The sequence below is a fragment of the Anomaloglossus baeobatrachus genome, chromosome 11 (genome assembly GCF_048569485.1).
Source record: "Anomaloglossus baeobatrachus isolate aAnoBae1 chromosome 11, aAnoBae1.hap1, whole genome shotgun sequence".
Classification (NCBI taxonomy): domain Eukaryota; kingdom Metazoa; phylum Chordata; class Amphibia; order Anura; family Aromobatidae; genus Anomaloglossus; species Anomaloglossus baeobatrachus.
In genome coordinates, this window is record NC_134363.1 from 166,964,559 (window position 1) to 166,981,680 (window position 17,122).

At 53.8% G+C, this 17,122-nt stretch overlaps 1 protein-coding gene across 1 annotated transcript in view; it reads right to left on the bottom strand.

The window, feature by feature from the left end:
* ZW10 (zw10 kinetochore protein) overlaps positions 1-14,923 on the bottom strand; it is a 114,205-nt gene extending 99,282 nt beyond the window's left edge. The window contains exons 1-5 of the mRNA XM_075328695.1: positions 14,711-14,923; positions 11,097-11,231; positions 9,281-9,382; positions 7,205-7,282; positions 343-502 (exon numbers count right to left, since the gene is read on the bottom strand). Coding sequence (XP_075184810.1) covers positions 343-502; positions 7,205-7,282; positions 9,281-9,382; positions 11,097-11,231; positions 14,711-14,815 — 580 coding nt within the window. The 5' untranslated portion in view covers positions 14,816-14,923. The remainder of the gene's footprint in view (positions 1-342; positions 503-7,204; positions 7,283-9,280; positions 9,383-11,096; positions 11,232-14,710) is intronic.
* Between the last annotated feature and the right edge of the window lie 2,199 nt (positions 14,924-17,122).

Sequence of the window (17,122 nt, forward strand, 5' to 3'; positions counted from 1 at the left end):
GCCGTAAGAGACAAATACATTTGGTAAAATCCTAATACAGATTTGGTTGGGTTATTGCTCGCATCCTTTACACAGAGGTTCGTACTAGAGTTGAGCGGATTGCTAATAATTCGGGTCCAGCGGATCAGTGGCGGGTTGACAAGGAAGTCCAAAATCCGATCTGGAATCCGGGCCAATATATGTCAATGAGGAGCGAGAGAGCAAGAGAAAAAAAAGAAAAAAAAAAAAAATGTATTGCTGAATCCGGATCGTGCACCCGGAATCCCGCATCTGGGTCGGACCCGGATCTACCGCGTGGATCCGGATTTTTCCAGTCCGGGTCCACTCAACACTAGTTAGTACCTTTGGACGGGGGCAGCTTCCACACCGCCAGCTTCTGCCACTCCTCCCCGAGGTGGTACAGCATGTTCTGCTTCTGCACCGTCAGCTCGATCCCCAGAGACTTCAGCACCTTCAGCTCAAAGCCCTTCCGCAACTTCAGGATTTTCAGGCAGTTTTGCGCCTGCGCCAAAAGAGAGAACTCGTGTTAAGTAAAGTGCACACTCACACATAGCGAGCGTGCAGCGGACGTACCGACGTGGACCGGTGTCTAAAGAATCAGCAGCGAGACATTGTAACAGCATTGTGCACACAGCGCTAAGAAAAGAATCTGCAGTGTAAACCGAGGTGAGATGTGAAAGCCCAAAAAAAAAAAAAAAAAAAAAAAAACTGGGGCCCATTTGGCCAATGGGAACTAACGATTTCCCACTTCAGAAAAAAATAAATAAAAAAATAGTCCTGGTGGACCAAATCCAGAGCAGAGTAAATGGTGGATTCTGTGTTATCTAGTGTGTTATAAATCATTGTACAGGAGGAGGAGGTGAGCTGTGACATCACCTATTGTAATGGGTGTTGTCTTGCAGAGTGTTGTGGGCATGGTCTGTCATCTGTGCAGAAGTCATTAGGCAGGGAAGGGGAGGAGGTGAGCTTTATTGGTCTTGTGGCATTAATGAAGGGAATTTTGTTTACTTACCGTAAATTCCTTTTCTTCTAGCTCCAATTGGGAGACCCAGACAATTGGGTGTATAGCTTCTGCCTCCGGAGGCCACACAAAGTATTACACTTAAAAGTGTAAAGCCCCTCCCCTTCTGCCTATACACCCTCCCGTGCATCACGGGCTCCTCAGTTTTAGTGCAAAAGCAAGAAGGAGGAAGCTAATAAACTGGTTAAAGTAAATTCAATCCGAAGAATTATCGGAGAACTGAAAACCTTCAACATGAACAACATGTGTACACGAAAAAACAACAGCCCGAAGGGAACAGGGCGGGTGCTGGGTCTCCCAATTGGAGCTAGAAGAAAAGGAATTTACGGTAAGTAAACAAAATTCCCTTCTTTGTCGCTCCATTGGGAGACCCAGACAATTGGGACGTCCAAAAGCAGTCCCTGGGTGGGTAAAATAATACCTCGTAATAGAGCCATAAAACGGCCCTTTCCTACAGGTGGGCAACCGCCGCCTGAAGGACTCGTCTACCTAGGCTGGCATCCGCCGAAGCATAGGTATGCACCTGATAGTGTTTGGTGAAAGTGTGCAGGCTCGACCAGGTAGCCGCCTGGCACACCTGCTGAGCCGTATCCTGGTGCCGCAAAGCCCAGGACGCACCCACGGCTCTGGTAGAATGGGCCTTCAGCCCTGAGGGAACCGGAAGACCAGAAGAACGGTAGGCTTCGAGAATTGTTTCCTTGATCCACCGAGCCAGGGTGGATTTGGAAGCCTGTGATCCCTTACGCTGACCAGCGACAAGGACAAAAAGTGCATGCGAGCGGCGCAGGGGCGCCGTATGGGAAATGTAGATTCTGAGAGCTCTCACCAGATCTAACAAATGCAAATCCCTTTCACATTGATGAACTGGATGAGGACAAAAAGAAGGTAAGGAGATATCCTGATTGAGATGAAAGGTGGATACCACCTTCGGAAAAAAATTCCGGAACCGGGCGCAGTACCACCTTGTCCTGGTGAAACACCAGGAAAGGAGCCTTGCATGACAGCGCTGCTAGCTCAGACACTCTCCGAAGTGATGTGACTGCTACTAGGAAGACCATTTTCTGCGAAAGGCGAGAAAGAGAGATATCCTTCAAAGGTTCGAAAGGTGGCTTCTGAAGGGCCATCAGAACCCTGTTTAGATCCCATGGTTCTAACGGCCGCCTGTAAGGAGGGACTATGTGGCAAACCCCCTGCAGGAACGTGCGTACCTGAGGAAGCCTGGCTAGGCGCTTCTGAAAGAACACAGAGAGCGCTGAGACTTGTCCCTTAAGGGAGCCGAGCGACAAACCTTTTTCCAATCCGGATTGAAGGAAGGAAAGAAAAGAGGGCAAGGCAAATGGCCAGGGAGAAACTCCCTGATCAGAGCACCAATACAAGAATATCTTCCACGCCCTGTGGTAGATCTTGGCAGACGTTGGTTTCCTGGCCTGTCTCATAGTGGCAATGACCTCTTGAGATAACCCTGAGGACGCTAGGATCCAGGACTCAATGGCCACACAGTCAGGTTGAGGGCCGCAGAATTCAGATGGAAAAAACGGCCTTGGGACAGTAAGTCTGGTCGGTCTGGTAGTGCCCACGGTTGGCCCACCGTGAGATGCCACAGATCCGGGTACCACAACCTCCTCGGCCATTCTGGAGCGACGATAATGGCGCGGCGGCATCTGACCTGATCTTGCGTAACACTCTGAGCAACAGTGCCAGAGGTGGGAACACATAAGGAAGTTAAAACTGCGACCAATCCTGAACTAAGGCGTCTGCCGCCAGAGCTCTGTGCTCGTGAGACCGTGCCAAGAATGCCGGGACCTTGTTGTTGTGCCGGGACGCCATTAGGTCGACGTCCGGCCTCCCCCAGCAGCAACAGATCTCCTGAAACACGTCCGGGTGAAAGGACCATTCCCCTGCGTCCATGCCCTGGCGACTGAGAAAGACTACTTCCCCGTTTTCTATGCCCGGGATGTGGACTGCGGATATGGTGGAGGCCGTGGCTTCCACCCACATCAAAATCCGCCGGACTTCCTGGAAGGCTTGCAGATTGCGTGTTCCGCCTTGGTGGTTGATGTAAGCCACCGCTGTGGAGTTGTCCGAATGAATTCGGATCTTGTTTGCCTTCCAGCCACTGCTGGAAAGCTTTTAGGGCAAGATACACTGCCCTGATCTCCAGAACATTGATCTGAAGGGAGGACTCTTGCTGAGTCCACGTACCCTGAGCCCTGTGGTGGAGACAAACTGCTCCCCACCCTGACAGACTCGCGTCCGTCGTGACCCCCGCCCAGGATGGGGGTAGGAAGGATTTCCCCTTCGACAATGAAGTGGGAAGAAGCCACCACCGAAGGGAATCTTTGGCTGCCTGAGGGAGGGAGACGTTCCTGTCGAGGGACGTCGACTTCCTGTCCCATTTGCGTAGGATGTCCCATTGAAGAGGACGCAGGTGAAACTGCGCGAAAGGGACTGCCTCCATTGCTGCCACCATCTTCCCCAGGAAGTGCATGAGGCGCTTCAGGGTGTGTGACTGACGTTGAAGGAGAGATTGCAACCCTGTCTGCAGTGACCGCTGTTTGTTCAGCGGAAGCATCACCATCGCTGAGAGGGTATGAAACTCCATGCCAAGATATGTCAGCGATTGGGCCGGTGTCAGATTTGACTTTGGAAAATTGATGATCCACCCGAAACACTGGAGAGTCTCCAGAGTAGCGTTGAGGCTGTGTTGGCATGCCTCCTGAGAGGGTGCCTTGACAAACAGATCGTCTAAGTAAGGGATCACCGAGTGTCCCTGAGAGTGGAGGACCGCTACTACCGTTGCCATGACCTTGGTGAAAACCCGTGGGGCTGTCGCCAGGCCGAAAGGCAGTGCCACGAACTGAAGGTGTTCGTCCTCTATGGCGAAACGCAGGAAGCGCTGATGCTCTGGTGCAATCTGCACGTGGAGATAAGCATCTTTGATATCGATCGATGCCAGGAAATCCCCTTGGGACATTGAGGCGATGACGGAGCGGAGGGATTCCATCCGGAACCGCCTGTTTTTTACGTGTTTTTTGAGCAGTTTTAGGTCCAGGACCGGACGGAAAGACCCGTCTTTCTTTGGAACCACAAACAAGTTGGAGTAAAAACCGTGACCCGGTTGCTGAAAAGGAACCGGAACCACCACTCCTTCTGCCTTCAGAGTGCCCGCCGCCTGCATGAGAGCATCGGCTCTCTCGGGAGGCGGGGATGTTCTGAAGAATCTAATCGGAGGACGAGAGCTGAACTCTATCCTGTAACCGTGAGACAGAATGTCTCTCACCCAACGGTCTTTTACCTGTGGCAGCCAGGAGTCGCAAAAGCGGGAGAGCCTGCCACCGACCGAGGATGCGGCGTGAGGAGGCCGAAAGTCATGAGGAAGCCGCCTTGGTAGCGGTACCTTCGGCGGTCTTTTTAGGACGTGACTTAGACCGCCATGAATCGGAGTTCCTCTGATCCTTCTGAGGTCTTTTGGACGAGGAGAATTGGGACCTGCCCGCGCCCCGAAAGGACCGAAACCTCGACTGTCCCCTCCTCTGTTGGGGTATGTTCGGTTTAGCCTGGGGTAAGGATGTGTCCTTTCCCTTGGATTGTTTGATGATTTCATCCAATCGCTCACCAAACAAGCGGTCGCCAGAAAATGGCAAACTGGTCAAGCACTTTTTGGAAGCAGAATCTGCCTTCCATTCCCGCAGCCACAAGGCCCTGCGTATTGCCACCGAAGTGGCGGACGCAACCGCCGTCCAGCTCGCAGAGTCCAGGACAGCATTAATGGCGTAGGACGCAAATGCCGACGTCTGAGAGGTTAAAGACGCCACTTGCGGCGCAGACGTACGTGTGACTGCGTCAATTTGCGCTTGACCCGCTGAGATCGCTTGGAGTGCCCATACGGCTGCGAATGCTGGAGCAAAAGACGCGCCGATAGCTTCATAGATGGATTTCAACCGGAGCTCCATCTGTCTGTCAGTGGCATCTTTGAGTGAAGCCCCATCTTCCACTGCAACTATGGATCTAGCCCCCAGTCTGGAGATTGGGGGATCCACCTTGGGACACTGAGCCCAGCCCTTGACAACGTCAGAGGGGAAGGGTAACGTGTATCCTTAAGGCGCTTGGAAAAACGCTTATGGACAAGCTCGGTGTTTCTGGACTGCCTCTCTGAAGTCAGAGTGGTCCAGAAACGTACTCAATGTACGCTTGGGGTACCTGAAACGGAATCTCTCCTGCTGAAAAGCTGACTCCTCAGCCGTTGGGGCTGAGGGAGAAATATCCAACATTTGATTAATGGACGCTATAAGATCATTCACTATGGCGTCACCATCAGGAGTATCAAGGTTGAGAGCGGCCTCAGGATCAGAATCCTGATCAGCTACCTCCGCTTCATCATACAGAGAGGTGCTGAGACCCTGAACAATGTGATGATGTCCAGGGAAGCTCCCAGCGAGCTCGCTTAGGAGGTCTGGGACTGCGGTCCGTGTCAGAGCCTTCACCCTGGGACCTATGAGACACCCCGGGAGCACATTGTTGGTCCAACGGGGGGGACCAGGGTGCAAGATTCAACAGTGCCCATGGTCTGAGATACCTGTCTGGACTGCAAGGTTTCGAGCATCCCAGCCATAGTCTCAGAAAGTCTATCAGCAAAAACTGCCAACTCCGTCCCCGTCACCTGGACAGTGTTAACAGGTGGGTCTCCCTGGGCCACTATTAGCAGAGGCTCCGGCTTAGTAAGTGCTACAGGGGCCGTGCATTGCACACAATGAGGGTCTGTGGAACCTGCCGGTAGTATAGCCGTACATGCGGTACAGGCAGCATAGTAAACCTGTGCTTTGGCACCCTTGCTTTTCGGGGACAACATGCTGTTATCTCCTCTGAGCAATCCAGGAGGGTATATAGCCAAAAATCAATAGTGCGACCGTACAGTGCAATGTATAGCATACAAGCATATAAATATATATGTACACTTCGGCACTAGTGGAGTCAGCACCTCAGGTGCTGCTTATGTGATCACCAGAATCCCTGTCTGGGACCCCCAGAGCTTGTCTCCCCTCTCCAGCAACAGAAAAGCTGACAGGAATGGCTGCCGGCGTCCTGTGGAGAGGAGGGGGCCGTGGGCGTGCCCTAGAAAGTGCGGGAATCTGGTGCCCCAATGTGCTCAGTGAGAGGGGTGGAGTATGCAAAGCATGCTCCAGCTCTCAGCGCTGACGTCCTGTGCAGCGTCACGCCCTTCCCCTGACTGGCAGGCCTGTGGGCGGGAAACAGTGAGACTAGGCCGCAAAAGCCGGGGACTAAAGTGATAAGCGCGGCCGGCGTATAAGCGCGGTCGGCGCGGAAGTCCCCGGCGCACTAACAGTCCCAGCCGCGTCGCAGTGTAAAAATGGCAGCGGCGGTCAGCGCGGCAGTCCCCAGTAAACTAACACACCCAGCTACGCTGCAGTGTGTAATGGCACAAGCGCGGTCAGTGCCGCCGTCCCCGGTGCACTAACACACCCAGCAGTGCTGCAGTGTGTCTGTGCGCGGTCCCCACGGGGACACAGAGTACCTCAAAGTAGCAGGGCCTTGTCCCTGACGATACTCGGCTCCTTGTCCAGCAGAATCCCCAGGGGCTGTGGATGGAGCACGGTCTCAGTGCCTGGAGACCGATTAGGATCCCACTTCACCCAGAGCCCTAAGGGGGATGGGGAAGGAAAACAGCATGTGGGCTCCAGCCTCCGTACCCGCAATGGGTACCTCAACCTTAACAACACCGCCGACAAGAGTGGGGTGAGAAGGGAGAATGCTGGGAGCCCTTTAGTATGGGCCCTCTTTTCTTCCATCCGACATAGTCAGCAGCTGCTGCTGACTAAACAGTGGAGCTATGCGTGCATGTGTGCCTCCTTCGCACAAAGCATTAGAACTGAGGAGCCCATGATGCACGGGAGGGTGTATAGGCAGAAGGGGAGGGGCTTTACACTTTTAAGTGTAATACTTTGTGTGGCCTCCGGAGGCAGAAGCTATACACCCAATTGTCTGGGTCTCCCAATGGAGCGACAAAGAAAGAATGTAATTATATCTACGCCTAAATGGTTTTTATTTCTGAACGCACAAGAGACAAGATCCACAAATTGAAAGGTAGACCGCTATAAAATACCGTAATTGTATAACAATGCGTGAAGACGACAGCGGTGAAGTAAGAGCATATTGTTCAGTTACCTTCTCTAGATGCTCGGCCGCGCTGATGTAGTTCCTCTCGGACAGGGCGGCGTTGTACATCTCTATGGCGCTATTAAACTGAAACAGAAGAAAGTAATCAAGGGTCAAAGGGCGAAATATAAAATCACAGCGCGGGTTACGGTATATACAGAGACCGCCGATAAAGAGACTACCGGGGAATGGAAAGAGCAACGCCGCTATACAGAGACCGCCGATAAAGAGACTACCGGGGAATGGAAAGAGCAACGCCGCTATACAGAGACCGCCGATAAAGAGACTACCGGGGAATGGAAAGAGCAACGCCGCTATACAGAAACCACCGATAAAGAGACTACTGGGGAATGGAAAGAGCAACGCCGCTATACAGAGACCGCCGATAAAGAGACTACCGGGGAATGAAAAGAGCAACGCCGCTATACAGAGACCGCCGATAAAGAGACTACCGGGGAATAAAAAGAGCAACGCCGCTATACAGAGACCGCCGATAAAGAGACTACCGGGGAATGAAAAGAGCAACGCCGCTATACAGAGACCGCCGATAAAGAGACTACCGGGGAATAAAAAGAGCAACGCCGCTATACAGAGACCGCCGATAAAGAGACTACCCCCCCATATACAGAGACCACTGATAAAGAGACTACCGGGGAATGAAAAGAGCAACGCCGCTATACAGAGACTACCGATAAAGAGACTACCCCCCCATATACAGAGACCACTGATAAAGAGACTACCGGGGCGTGAAAAGAGCAACGCCGCTATACAGAGACCGCCGATAAAGAGACTACCGGGGCGTGAAAAGAGCAACACCGCTATATAGAGACCGCCGATAAAGAGACTACCGGGGCATGAAAAGAGCAATACCGGTATACAGAGACCGCCAATAAAGAGACTACCGGGGAATGAAAAGAGCAATACCGGTATACAGAGGCTGCTGTTCAGGGACGGTGTCGGGGCGGGGGCTCTCAAAGGCCTTTTATAATGATAAAATATAAAATATTTATTCCCAGCACAAAAGCCACAGAGGTGGTCTACACACAGTGTAAGGACATTGGGGGGGAGATGTGTAAAGATGGACACAATTTAGAGATGGTAAGAGATGTATAAATGAGCAGCCGACAATGCGAGATCTCCACTTAAAGGGGTGTTCTATGTTACTCTATTGGCTGGAGACAGTATTAGACGGCTTATGGAGGGGAGCGCAGCAGTCTGCGGTTACAGCCACGCTCGCCCCCATGACTGTCACTTCCATCCATAGAGACGTCCAGCTAGAGACACTGACGTTTATATGGAGTGATGACATATCGTTAGCATGTGTAATCACTGATCTATGAGACCCCAACTGATTGCCAGAATGAAGGGGCTGCATAGAGCCGTACCACAGACGCCGATTGTGGGGGAACCTCAGCCCAATCCTGGTTACTCACCTCTCCTGGATCCAACTCCAAGTGCTCGGTCCTCTGTCTGCAGCCCCCAGCTCTCTGCTCCTCTGTGCACCAGGATGCCATTGCAACCTGCAGCACTTGTGACGCCACCCTACCAGACCACATAACCCAGGTCAGGCAGCGAGTCACCGCCTTAGAATTCAGGTAGCTGCCGTCTTCCCCTACGGTTATATTGCTGTATCCTTCAGTGCCTCCAGATATTTCCATCTCCAATCAGTTGACTCAGTAAGCAACTCATCATATCCAGCTCTGCTATTCCACCACGAGCCACCAGTGATGTCCAGCTCTGCTACACAGTTGCGCTCCGCTTCTTGGCTTTGTGTGCCCTTTGACCCGCACAACTCTGGCACTCGGTATCAACCATGAGGCAACCGAGTGTCACCAAACCTATTTAACTCTGCTACATCGCTCCAGCGACCCTCTGGTGCCACGTGCTGCACCCATGGCCTGTAATACACAGCATGTGTTTTGGACCATCCTTAGTGAAGTGAACGGGGTCAGCAGAGGGACAGGACAGAGGGGGACAGAGCACTGGATCCGCTCTGTACCCTCAGGATCGGGGGGGGTCCCGGAGGTCGGACGCTGGTTCCCCCCCTCCCGGTGTATCCGTATGGTGGGAGTGTGACGGGCTCACCTCCTGCAGCTGCCGTAGCACGGTCAGGATGGTGGTGTTCTTCTCCAGCTGATGCTTCAGTTCCGTGAATTCACTGATCGCCACTTTCAACTCATTCTGAACCTGAAGAGATAAAAGAAGAAAATATTACACTGCAGAAAACCGCAGGGACGGGCGACAAGTCCAAACTTACATTCTGCAGGGTTTTGGGGGGGTTTTTTTAATTAAAAAAAAAAAAAAAGAAAAAGAAAAAAAAAAAAATCTTTATATTTCGATGGCGCTGTATAAGGCTTCTCTTTTGAGTGAGTAGTTGTTTTTTTAGCCCATTCTGGAGAACATGAAGCTTTCATCACTTGTTTTGCATTTTATTTCTTTAAGCAGCCAAAAACAAAAACAAAAAAAAAACAAAAACAAAACCCACAATCTTGGAGTTGTTACTTTGTTTTCCTGTTTATACTACTTACCCAAAGGGTTAATTCATCTTATATTTTTGATAAATTAAATTTTCATACCTGCGGCAATACAGAATGTTTTTTTGGGGCTTTTATCTTTTTACTTTTAAATAGGGGAAATAAGAGAAATAATTCAAGTTTATGTTTTGTTTTTATTTAATCCTGTGATTGTTCCACCTACGGCAGACTATAACCAAAATGACCTCTCTCCTATGAAGCCCAGACACAGGCGTACTCTGCTGGTACCATAGGGCCTTCACAAAACATTGGGTAACAGGCGCCAATGAACACGTCGATCAACTACCGCTGTCATTCATTGGTCAGAAGCAGGTGGCAGCTGTACAACGCAGCAAACAACTGCCGGGTGTTGTGCGGGCTCAGCTCCTGAGCCTCCTCTGTACACCTGCATCACATGTATGACATATATACATTACACGTCGAGATGGGTAATGGGGGTAATTTTGTAGTTAATGGGGGGGGAGGGGAGGGTTCAACTTCTGGGACACAGCGCTGCAGCTTGGCTGCATTTACATGGAGCTGTGGGGCAGCACTCTGCATAGCGGGATGGCTTATTTGGCACATCCTACTTGGGAGAACTCACCGAGGAGCGGGCCCCGACGCAGAACTCACCCAGGAGCGGGCCCCGACGCAGAACTCACCCAGGAGCGGGCCCCGACGCAGAACTCACCCAGGAGCGGGCCCCGACGCAGAACTCACCCAGGAGCGGGCCCCGACGCAGAACTCACCCAGGAGCGGGCCCCGACGCAGAACTCACCCAGGAGCGGGCCCCGACGCAGAACTCACCCAGGAGCGGGCCCCGACGCAGAACTCACCCAGGAGCGGGCCCCGACGCAGAACTCACCCAGGAGCGGGCCCCGACGCAGAACTCACCCAGGAGCGGGCCCCGACGCAGAACTCACCCAGGAGCGGGCCCCGACGCAGAACTCACCCAGGAGCGGGCCCCGACCCAGAACTCACCCAGGAGCGGGCCCCGACCCAGAACTCACCCAGGAGCGGGCCCCGACCCAGAACTCACCCAGGAGCGGGCCCCGACGCAGAACTCACCCAGGAGCGGGCCCCGACGCAGAACTCACCCAGGAGCGGGCCCCGACGCAGAACTCACCCAGGAGCGGGCCCCGACGCAGAACTCACCCAGGAGCGGGCCCCGACGCAGAACTCACCCAGGAGCGGGCCCCGACGCAGAACTCACCCAGGAGCGGGCCCCGACGCAGAACTCACCCAGGAGCGGGCGCCGACGCAGAACTCACCCAGGAGCGGGCCCCGACGCAGAACTCACCCAGGAGCGGGCCCCGACGCAGAACTCACCCAGGAGCGGGCCCCGACGGAAAAATCACCCAGGAGCGCCTCTGTTGTGCTGGACTCACCTCATTTTCTATGGTTGACTTCAATACATCCACGTCGCGGTGCAGACTGTTCACCTGAGCCATGAGGTCCTCGGCGCTCTGCATGCTGGGGAGGAACTCGTCATATTTTTTGTTGATCATGTCACAAACTTCACCCTATAGAGACAAAGATACAGGTAAGTGCAGACGTGACGGAGGCAGACGGCGCCCGACACATCACACAATGGCCCAGCACCGGCCGCTGATCCGGGCACTTTTGAGTGAGTGAGACCGGTCAGGATGGACACCAGCACTGCCACCGCAGGAGACCGGTCAGGATGGACACCAGCACTGCCACCGCAGGAGACCGGTCAGGATGGACACCAGCACTGCCACCGCAGGAGACCGGTCAGGATGGACACCAGCACTGCCACCGCAGGAGACCGGTCAGGATGGACACCAGCACTGCCACCGCAGGAGACCGGTCAGGAGGTGACGACTGCAGGACGAGGCACAGACTGTGCCCATCAGACGAGCCTCCGAGTCCGGGAACTCCTGACCTGACACCGGCAGCAGGAGCAGCGAATATATGTGTGGTGACGTGAGGCGTCTGGACACCGACATTGTGGCTGCAAATAGTAACATGACACTACAGGAGACGTGAGACCCTCTGCGCCCGGCATCATGTTACCACCGGCCTCTGAGTGAGGACTCCAGCACCGCGGCATAGACCTGACCTGAGCTCTACAGCTGGGGAGAAACTACAACTCCCAGCATGCCTGACAGCTGCACATGCACAACCACTGGCGAGCAGAGGTCAGGGAAGCCTGCAGGGATGTAGGTCTACAGTGAAAAAGGAGAAATCAGCTGCCGCGTCCCTTCCCATACATCATCCTGCCAGGCTCCTTCCTATCCCCACTCCTTCCCGTCCTCGCTCCTTCCAGCTCCCGCTGGGCCCCTTCCCGTCCTCGCTCCTTCATGCTCCCGCTGGGCCCCTTCCCGTCCTCGCTCCTTCATGCTCCCGCTGGGCCCCTTCCCGTCCTCGCTCCTTCCTATCCCCACTCCTTCCCGTCCTCGCTCCTTCATGCTCCCGCTGGGCCCCTTCCCGTCCTCGCTCCTTCATGCTCCCGCTGGGCCCCTTCCCGTCCTCGCTCCTTCATGCTCCCGCTGGGCCCCTTCCCGTCCTCGCTCCTTCATGCTCCCGCTGGGCCCCTTCCCGTCCTCGCTCCTTCATGCTCCCGCTGGGCCCCTTCCCGTCCTCGCTCCTTCATGCTCCCGCTGGGCCCCTTCCCGTCCTCGCTCCTTCATGCTCCCGCTGGGCCCCTTCCCGTCCTCGCTCCTTCATGCTCCCGCTGGGCCCCTTCCCGTCCTCGCTCCTTCATGCTCCCGCTGGGCCCCTTCCCGTCCTCGCTCCTTCATGCTCCCGCTGGGCCCCTTCCCGTCCTCGCTCCTTCATGCTCCCGCTGGGCCCCTTCCCGTCCTCGCTCCTTCATGCTCCCGCTGGGCCCCTTCCCGTCCTCGCTCCTTCATGCTCCCGCTGGGCCCCTTCCCGTCCTCGCTCCTTCATGCTCCCGCTGGGCCCCTTCCCGTCCTCGCTCCTTCATGCTCCCGCTGGGCCCCTTCCCGTCCTCGCTCCTTCATGCTCCCGCTGGGCCCCTTCCCGTCCTCGCTCCTTCATGCTCCCGCTGGGCCCCTTCCCGTCCTCGCTCCTTCATGCTCCCGCTGGGCCCCTTCCCGTCCTCGCTCCTTCATGCTCCCGCTGGGCCCCTTCCCGTCCTCGCTCCTTCATGCTCCCGCTGGGCCCCTTCCCGTCCTCGCTCCTTCATGCTCCCGCTGGGCCCCTTCCCGTCCTCGCTCCTTCATGCTCCCGCTGGGCCCCTTCCCGTCCTCGCTCCTTCATGCTCCCGCTGGGCCCCTTCCCGTCCTCGCTCCTTCATGCTCCCGCTGGGCCCCTTCCCGTCCTCGCTCCTTCATGCTCCCGCTGGGCCCCTTCCCGTCCTCGCTCCTTCATGCTCCCGCTGGGCCCCTTCCCGTCCTCGCTCCTTCATGCTCCCGCTGGGCCCCTTCCCGTCCTCGCTCCTTCATGCTCCCGCTGGGCCCCTTCCCGTCCTCGCTCCTTCATGCTCCCGCTGGGCCCCTTCCCGTCCTCGCTCCTTCATGCTCCCGCTGGGCCCCTTCCCGTCCTCGCTCCTTCATGCTCCCGCTGGGCCCCTTCCCGTCCTCGCTCCTTCATGCTCCCGCTGGGCCCCTTCCCGTCCTCGCTCCTTCATGCTCCCGCTGGGCCCCTTCCCGTCCTCGCTCCTTCATGCTCCCGCTGGGCCCCTTCCCGTCCTCGCTCCTTCATGCTCCCGCTGGGCCCCTTCCCGTCCTCGCTCCTTCATGCTCCCGCTGGGCCCCTTCCCGTCCTCGCTCCTTCATGCTCCCGCTGGGCCCCTTCCCGTCCTCGCTCCTTCATGCTCCCGCTGGGCCCCTTCCCGTCCTCGCTCCTTCATGCTCCCGCTGGGCCCCTTCCCGTCCTCGCTCCTTCATGCTCCCGCTGGGCCCCTTCCCGTCCTCGCTCCTTCATGCTCCCGCTGGGCCCCTTCCCGTCCTCGCTCCTTCATGCTCCCGCTGGGCCCCTTCCCGTCCTCGCTCCTTCATGCTCCCGCTGGGCCCCTTCCCGTCCTCGCTCCTTCATGCTCCCGCTGGGCCCCTTCCCGTCCTCGCTCCTTCATGCTCCCGCTGGGCCCCTTCCCGTCCTCGCTCCTTCATGCTCCCGCTGGGCCCCTTCCCGTCCTCGCTCCTTCATGCTCCCGCTGGGCCCCTTCCCGTCCTCGCTCCTTCATGCTCCCGCTGGGCCCCTTCCCGTCCTCGCTCCTTCATGCTCCCGCTGGGCCCCTTCCCGTCCTCGCTCCTTCATGCTCCCGCTGGGCCCCTTCCCATCCTCACTCCTTCCTGTCCTTGATCCATCCTCATCCAGCCGCTCTCTTTCCCGTTTCCTCCTCCTTCCCATCCTCACGCCGTCCTCCCACCGGACTCCTGCCCGCCCTCGCTCCTTACGCCTCACAACGGGCCCCTTCTCGTCCTCGTTCTTTCCGCTGGGCTCTTTCCTGTCCTTGATCCATCCTCACCAGACGGTCTCTTTCCCGTCTGCTCCTCCTTCCCATCTTCACGCCTTCCCCCCGCCGGACTCCTGCCCGCCCTCGCTCCTTACGCCTCCCAGCGGGCTCCTTCTTGTCCTTGCGCCTTTCTTCTTCCCATCCCCGATCCTCCTTCCCGTCCTCTCTGCCCCTATTTTTTCCACTCCTTACGTTGCACCGGGTGGGCACAGTCCTTACGCTGTACCGGACTCCTGACCAGTGGGTGGCCGCTCCGTTCACATCTATGGGGCCAGTGGAGACACTGGAGCAGAGGCGGTCGCTGGGCTTTACCCCAGGGTGTTCTCATCACATTTCGGCCTCTCACACCCCCACAGCGGAGGACAATCGCTGCTGTGACCGCACACCGGGCATGTGGCCATATTGGTAGCTTGTCACTTACAATAGAAGCCCAATGGGCAATCATTAGCCACACTGTGGCCTTCATGTCACCATATATGGGACCGGTGCACTGACAGGAGGTGTTACTGAGGACCCCTCCCCCATGTCACTTCCAGGAGTCCCCTTCATGTGACTTACCTTCACTTCTTCCACCCTCCGGGACAGACGACTGATCTTCAACCCCAAATCCTCCTTCTCCAGGCGGCCAGAGTGTGCCAACACCTCGGTCACAAAAGACGCCATCCCGCCTGCCAACTCCGCCGTCCCGGGCGCTGACGGGGCCGCATTCAAACCACGGATTCCAACCTACCCACAGGAGGCTCCCGGGAAGTGTAGTCCAGCACTGGCTGTGTGCGGGTCTATTGCATAACACAAAAACTACAACATCCGGCATGCACAGCGACACTGCTGATGACAGTTCACTACGGTTGTGGATTTGTGTTCGCAATGAATGATGGGATATAAAGTCCACGACTGGATCTCTTAATATCCGTTTCACAGAAAGAACTACAATTCCCGAAATTCTCCGTGGCCTAGTTTCTGTGACCTAGCCGAAAAACAGGATGTGACATCATACTTAGAAAGGACTGCCGGGAAATGTAGTTTGTTTAATGTGAATGGAGTGTATGAATAGCTTGAAAGGAATCAACTGCACTGCCCCTCTTGTGGACAAATAAGGGAACTTATTTATACTTATTGAATAGGTAAAGTAACGCAGAACAGGGTAAATACCGCCATCTTGTGGTAAAGTCATGAACTGCATGTATAATTTATACATTTATTTTAGCATATAATGTATTGGGGGATAATTCCAAATAAGGTGAAATGGTGGGAAAAAAAATGTAATTGTGTTATTATTGGGGTATTTTATGTATTTATCTATTCTTTAAAACCCTTGGTTTCTGTTGCCTTTTTTCTGCATTTTATTTTATTTTTTTTCATAGATTTTGATTAGATTTTGAAAAATCGGCGTGCATCATATCTATATATATATATATATATATATATATATATATATATATATATATATATATATATATTATACAGGTGGCGAGGGGGTCTGATACCTGCCTGGAATGACACCCGCAGTAAAAAAGTTGCAATTTTGAACTTGAAAGAGGCTAAAAATGAGGAAAAAAGAGCAATCGATGCAAAAAAAAATGTGCAACTTTTTTTTAATAGACAATACGCTACTTGCACGTGTTTATTCAATGCTCGGGCACAAGGCGGCTCATAGATTATATATAATTACATTATATAGCCGCTTTATACAGCTCTCGACGGCCTCCGACAGCAGTGATCGACCGAGCTCTGATTTCTGCTGTTTAACCATTTAAATGCTGCAATTATGACTGCAGTTTTTCCCTTGTGTCATTCTGCTTTTATTTTCTTCCATCTTTTACCAACCTCGCGTCCCTCTCCATAGATATTTACATGTAATTTGATCTCTCACTGCAGACAGATCTGTAGACAGATTTGAGCAGCGCTTGAAAGTGAATGAAATAGAGACATTATTTTTCTTTAATAAAGATATATTACAAAGTCTCTCCTTTTTAGTTGTACTATTATCCGATGGGAACAAAACAAAAGGGTAGTTAATATGTATCCATCTCTGTTCTGACCTCTACTAATGGCCCTTGAATCTCCCCCTAAGTATAGTATAGTCCATTGAATCTCCTCCACGTATAGTAATAATGTCCCTTGAGTCCTCCTACATATAGTAATAATGTCCCTTGAGTCCTCCTACATATAATAATAATGTCCCTTGAGTCTCCCCTACATATATTAATTATGTCCCTTAAGTCCCCTACGTATAGTAATAATGTCTCTTGAGTCCCCCTTCACATAGTTATAATGTCCATTGAGTCTACGTTACGTATAGTTATATTATATTGTGTCCCCCCTATATATGGTAATAATGTCCCTTGAGACCCCCCTACGTATAGTAATAATGTCCCTTGAGTCCCCCTACGTATAGTAATAATGTCCCTTGAGTCCCCCCTACGTATAGTAATAATGTCCCTTGAGTCCCCCCTACGTATAGTAATAATGTCCCTTGCGTCCCCCCTACCTACATATGGTAATAATGTCCCTTGAGTCCCCCCTACGTATAGTAATAATGTCCCTTGCGTCCCCCCTACGTATAGTAATAATGTCCCTTGTGTCCCCCCTACATATGGTAATAATGTCCCTTGAGTCCCCCCCTATGTATAGTAATAATGTCCCTTGAGACCCCCCCTACGTATAGTAATAATGTCCCTTGCGTCCCCCCTACATATGGTAATAATGTCCCTTGAGTCCCCCCTACGTATAGTAATAATGTCCCTTGCGTCCCCCCTACGTATAGTAATAATATCCCTTGCGTCCCCCCTACATATGGTAATAATGTCCCTTGAGTCCCCCCTATGTATAGTAATAATGTCCCTTGAGACCCCCCTACGTATAGTAATAATGTCCCTTGCGTCCCCCCACATATGGTAATAATGTCCCTTGAGTCCCCCCTACGTATAGTAATAATGTCCCTTGCGTCCCCCCTACGTATAGTAATAA